This window comes from Rutidosis leptorrhynchoides, chromosome 5 (genome assembly GCF_046630445.1).
Source record: "Rutidosis leptorrhynchoides isolate AG116_Rl617_1_P2 chromosome 5, CSIRO_AGI_Rlap_v1, whole genome shotgun sequence".
Taxonomy (NCBI): domain Eukaryota; kingdom Viridiplantae; phylum Streptophyta; class Magnoliopsida; order Asterales; family Asteraceae; genus Rutidosis; species Rutidosis leptorrhynchoides.
Window position 1 is genome coordinate 379,848,978 of NC_092337.1, and position 5,896 is coordinate 379,854,873.

Genomic DNA, 5,896 nt, shown 5'->3' on the forward strand with positions numbered 1-5,896 from the left:
AGTCAAATTACCTTTTTTGGTAAAAGGTAATTTGACTTTAGGATCAGAAGTTGTTGACTTCATCACTTCCTTTTTAAGCATGTCACAATCTGCCAATCCAACGGCTCAAACTACAGCAACAAAATAGCAGATTTCCTCATTTGTACGTGGGGGTTCCAAAGTTGTCTTGGAGCCATCCTATATTTAAAAATAGCTGTTAGAATATTTGTGTAGAAAATGAAACTCTTAACCATCGTAAAGAAATTAATTCAAGTGAAATTAAAAACTCACTGATCAATATCAATTTAATCAATACAACAAATTCTGTTCATATTTTTATCAATTTAACAAATGTATGGGATAGTTGTTTTAATTTTACTTTATTTAATTTTTATATTATATTTCATTACTTTCATAACAGTTACAACTTTATCGGTCAACTTATAATATATCCTAACAGAAACTTAAGACATAGTTCTAGTTCTCCAATAGTTGTAAACATGATCAGTACAACATGATCAGTTTACTCGTCTTCCCTAAACGTTATTTAATTTTAATATTAAGTGACAAATGAAAATAAAAGATAAAATGTGAAATGACAAATGAGTTAAAGTGAACATTAGTCCGGGTATTGCCATTTAGAATATAGGAGTAATATTAAATAAGTAGAGTAAATTTACGGTGTGTTTGGAAGAACTAGTTGCAACTTGAAGTTAAGGTTTATTTTTCAAGCTGGGAATTGAATTATATTTTTTTTAAGTGTTTAATAAAGTGGTTGAGACTGAAAATTTATTATTGTGAAATAACTTCAAAAGATAAAGTTTTAAATTATAAAATAAATATTGAAGGGCTTTTTAATACTTTATTGTTTAATAAGCCCTATTTTTCTATAAGCTAGTTGAGAAGACTTATTTAAGATCTACAACATTAGATAAGCTCTATTTTTTTATTTGCCAAACAATGCTTGAAATCATAAGTTCCTTAAAATCATAAAATCTACTTTTTAAGCTTATTTAAACTCTACTTTGGTGTCATCCAAACACACCCATACGATTCTTATATAAAAATGAATAAAGAAAATATAGTGTCGTTGTACATATGAGCTTATAAGACAAATACCTCAAGATCAGATTATTTTAATGCTTTTCTTTTAAAATAAAATTATTTTGATTGTTCTATAGCATTTTCAAGATTACATATTTATCTGAAACAATAAAATTTAAGTTGATCCATGTCATTTGTAAAATATACTAAAAATACTTAGAGTGTTTGGATTAAACTAGTTGGAGCTTATAGCACTAGAGCTTGTGGCTAGAGTTGGATCTGAAACTTATTTTTGAAGATAGTAACTGGATGTTGAAAATTATTATTTTTTATACGTGTTTGATAAACTATCTGAAGCTTATAATACTTTACTTAAAAGACAATAATAATATGTAAATGTAAATTAATATAATAAAGGACATCTTAGTAATCATGCAGCTCATGAACTCTACATTTTTCATAAACTGGTTATGAGGAGATTATTTTTAAGACCTTATGATTTTCATAAGCTCTACTATTTATTCGTGTGTTGCTGCGAAAAATCATATGCAGTAATTTTTTAAAATACGCATATTGACGATTGGTAAAAAGTTATGTGTTTCTCACTTAACTATTTATACAATTATATGTAGTGAGCCTAACGTGAGAAAAAAAGTACACTGATTCAACCGTTAATTTATGACAAAATTTCATTCCTCGTCCCTGGACTTTACATCGATTTTGACTCCCTATCCTTTTTTTTTTTTGTGCATTCCTCGTCCCTAAACTATGAAAAGAGTACATCCCTCGTCCTCCCGTCTACTTTCTGTCAAAACCTGCCGTTACCCCTTATCACGTGCATGTCATGTGAGGGTATTTTGTCATTGTTTTTTCTTCTTCTATCATAAAAACCCCCAATTCTTCACAATTCATTCTTGTAGCCCGCGTCCCCAAATTAGGGTTCTCTCTTTCTTAAAATCGAGCACCAAGGTCGTCCTCATCGTAAGCAATTAACGATGGTTTATTGTAATTGTGGTATACTTGCAGCTCAACGAACGTCAACAACACGAAAGAATCCATATAGGCGTTTCTTCATATGTCGAAATCAGCTTTTCTTTTTGACTAATTTTGTTTTAATTTTTTTCTGATGTCGAATCCAGAAATGAGTTTTGATTAAATGCTTTGTAATCTTTTATATTTGCAGTCTTCAGATTGTGGTTTCTTTTGTTGGATTGATCCACCTATGAGGGTTGACGCTATCAGGGATGAGCCACAACAAGATTTTCTTCAATTGGAAAAGGATAAAACAAGAAGACTAAAGTGGATTATATTTCTTCATTGGGTTGGAATTATATTGTACTTTATTGTATTTTAAGTTGTCAATGGTGTTGTTTCCGATTGTAAAATGTTGGTAATGTATGCAAAAAAAGCAATGTGCCAATGTTGTGTTTTAACATCAATAAACATCAATGTTTTGATTCTTTCTTATTGTGTTTGCAAAATAACATCAATTAGCAAGACAAGTACCAAATGACAAGTACCAAATTACCAAAAGACAAGTACTAAATAAAGCAATTCATTGTTTATTACACAAGTACCAAATAACCAAAAGACATTACATTAGATTGTTCATTATACTAATACCAAATACGAAATAACATTGTTCTAAAGACAATTAACACAAACCAAAAGACAATAAAACAAACACATTCAAGGACCACCTTTTCTAGTTTTTGATTTCTTGTTGCTACCTTTACCACTTGATTTCTTATTGGCACCTTTACCACTTGCTTGCTTTCTTTTCAACCCTTCACCTCCATTAGGGCAACCCCTTACATTATGACCATATGTTCCACACCTTGAACATTTAATACTTGTACCCTTCTTTGACAGCTTTCCTTTAGTAACCATGTCATCCTTTTCTTCAAGGGATTTCCTCCTGTTTTTCTTAGGACGACCTGCAATTGGAATTTTTTTAGACATACCAAAGTTGTTGGCACTGGAGACTTGACCCACTCAGATTTTCCTTTCACAGGGTTAATGGTATGAGAATAAGTTTTTTCTCAAGTAGATAACCAATAAACAGGATGAACATTTGACTCTAAAACAACATCTTGACTATAAACAGACATGTTCAACATTGCAGCTACTGCATGCTTACAAGGCATGCCTGTAAGCTCCCATTTTCTACAGCTGCAATTTCTCAAAGTCATGTCAACCACACATTGGTCATTATGATGACCATTTACCTGATACTTATCATCCCCATTTCAAATAACATCACATTTCATTGCTTCTTTCTTAATGTTGTCAAACATCTTAGTGGCAGGTGGTGTAAGTGGCCCTTGAGACTTTGAGATTGTTGTTCTAACATTAGCAATTATTTTCATCATATATGTTCTGATATACTCCAAACCAGTAATGATTGGCTTGTCTCTAGCCTCACATAGCCATCTATTTAGCACTTCACAATGATTGTTTAACAATATGTCTGAATGTGCACGGCCTATGGAACAGAATATATAAAACATTCTTAAAATCTGACAATTGTAAATGGTACCAAACTTTAAATCTAAATGAAGTAAAGACCAATTTTACCTGTAAAATGACTTCTTGCCCATTGTGCAGGTTGAATTTTAGAAAGATACAGATGTGCAGGTTCACTAAACTCTTTAAACTCAGCCATTTTCCTTTCAAACTGAGGCACAGTGGTGGCACTTGCACAAGCCCACAAATGATTCTTAAATGCAACCCCACTCCAATATTTCTTCATATTCTGTTGAATATGCCTCAAACAGAATCTATGTTCAGCCACAGGAAAAAATTTACCAACAGCAGCTATTAGTCCCTGTAACCAAACTATATATATCAGACATTTATTCAAAAAAATATATGACATAAATGGTATAAATGGTACCTTCTGCCTATCACTTATGAAAGTGAAATTAGACATCTCAGTTAGATCCAAATCTCTAGCCAATAATTCAAGAAACCACAACCAAGAACTGTAGCATTCTGATTCCACAATTGCATAAGCAAGAGGATAAATTCCATTATTGGAGCCAAGACCAACAGCTGTTAACATAAAACCATGTTGGTCCCTTGATAACAACAGGAGTATTGTAGAGGGGGGTGAATACAATTTCTTTTAATTAACTTAACAGTTAAACACGATTAGTATTCAAACATGTAAATTAAATAGAGTCACAGGTAATTTTCAACGGTTATTCTTTATTGATTGAATCACAAAGAATCACAACTATCCTTGGCGGAATGATAGTTGGTTGATACAGATTACCTAGAATATAGCTAAGAGGTAAACTAAAAGCTATTACACGTTTTTGACTCTAAATAAATAAACCCACACCACTAGTTGTTACAATAGCGGATACAACAATTTATAGTAGTCCTATTAACCGTGTAATGGTTCTATTGTCAACTGGTACATAGGATGTCTGTACTTGTGAGGACAACTGCATCAGAGAGGATGCTCTCCTCTTTCCTCTTTGGCAGCTATTTGTAGGAACACCCCAAATCGGTTTGGCACCACTATTTGATTAAACAAATAGAATGTTGTGTTCCCTAGGTGTTGACAATGTATAACCCATGTCTGCACATGCGTTAAACTTCTGCATTCCCACGTGGTCTTGTAAGTTCACTTGTCAGCTGTTACGCGTGTCCTTTTCTGTTCAACTTTGTCTTTGACTTCTATTGAATAGTACAATTGATGTAGACCACTCGAGAAACTACTATGCTTATAATGGAGCATAGCTGCCTTGTGTAGTAAGCTGCATTCCAGCTGTGCTGGTTCTTCATTGCTGAGACACTTGATATTCTTGAACTGCTGAGTACACATCATGTGCTGATTAAAGAACACTGTCTACCTTGTGCTGGTAGACTGAGCAGCAAACTACACTCGACACAGCAATATCTGCTGTCTATACATAAACAAACTTGTGCTGGCTGCACATAACATTTTAGCGCAAATAAATTACAGTTTTTTCATAATTAAATCCTTAATTATTTTGGGGACTCAACAATCTCCCCCTATTTGATGATTACAAAACCTATGACATATAGAGAAAACACTAAAGCTAGCACTGAGGGACCTAATGAAAAATAGGCAGTAAATTTGTCCCTTTTTAAGTTTGTTTTTGGGATCTTTTGCTGAGTTATCTATATCTTATAATTTGATATGATTTTGAAGATAAACTCATTTCACTTTCATTACAGCAGAGTATATACAGTAATTACAAGAACATCATAATGAAAAATGAAATAAATAAAAGATACAATTTGAGCACTAGAGGGATATCTATCTTTATCTTTAGCTAATTCCTCTTCAGATAGCTCCTCTTGTTTGATTTTCCAGGCTTCAGGAAAGAGGATAGGTATATCAGCAGGATCAAATACAGGGATATGAGGAGGTAGAATGATGCGATCTCTTCTTTGTGGGCCTTCACCAGTAGATTTCTTTCCTTTAGGTTTTTGAGAAAGTACTTCTTCTACGTTTACTACTGGTGCATTCCCAAATTTTGTAGCTTTGTTGAAGAGGTCTTGGAGTTTTGGCTTCAATGCCTTTTTAATACCACTTTCAGCTTTACCAATGAAGTATTCCAATATCTCCATCCATTCACTGAATCCTAAGAATCGTAACTCGTCATAATTTATCCTTTCTTGAACATTATTCTTCCTGCTAACATTGAAAGCTCTTTTTGAGCCTCTGTGCACCTTGATGATCTTATTGGGATTTGATCTTCTGTTCATCACATCACCATATCTGCTCCTATAATAATGATCAGATAGTTCTATGGTTCGAGCAGTTTCTATAGGAGCAATAGCAGGTGCTTTCTCAGCAGCTTCTAGTTCATCAAGGGCCTTATCCTGTTCCTTG

At 33.2% G+C, this 5,896-nt stretch overlaps 1 protein-coding gene across 1 annotated transcript; it reads right to left on the reverse strand.

Moving 5' to 3' along the window:
- Positions 1 to 3,272: 3,272 nt before the first annotated feature.
- On the reverse strand, positions 3,273 to 4,087 carry LOC139849773 (uncharacterized). The gene is made up of 3 exons (XM_071839397.1): positions 3,920 to 4,087; positions 3,601 to 3,850; positions 3,273 to 3,508 (listed from the first exon to the last, which is right to left on the reverse strand). The coding sequence occupies exons 1-3, from the start codon at positions 4,085 to 4,087 to the stop codon at positions 3,273 to 3,275; spliced, it is 654 nt and encodes a 217-aa protein (XP_071695498.1).
- Between the last annotated feature and the right edge of the window lie 1,809 nt (positions 4,088 to 5,896).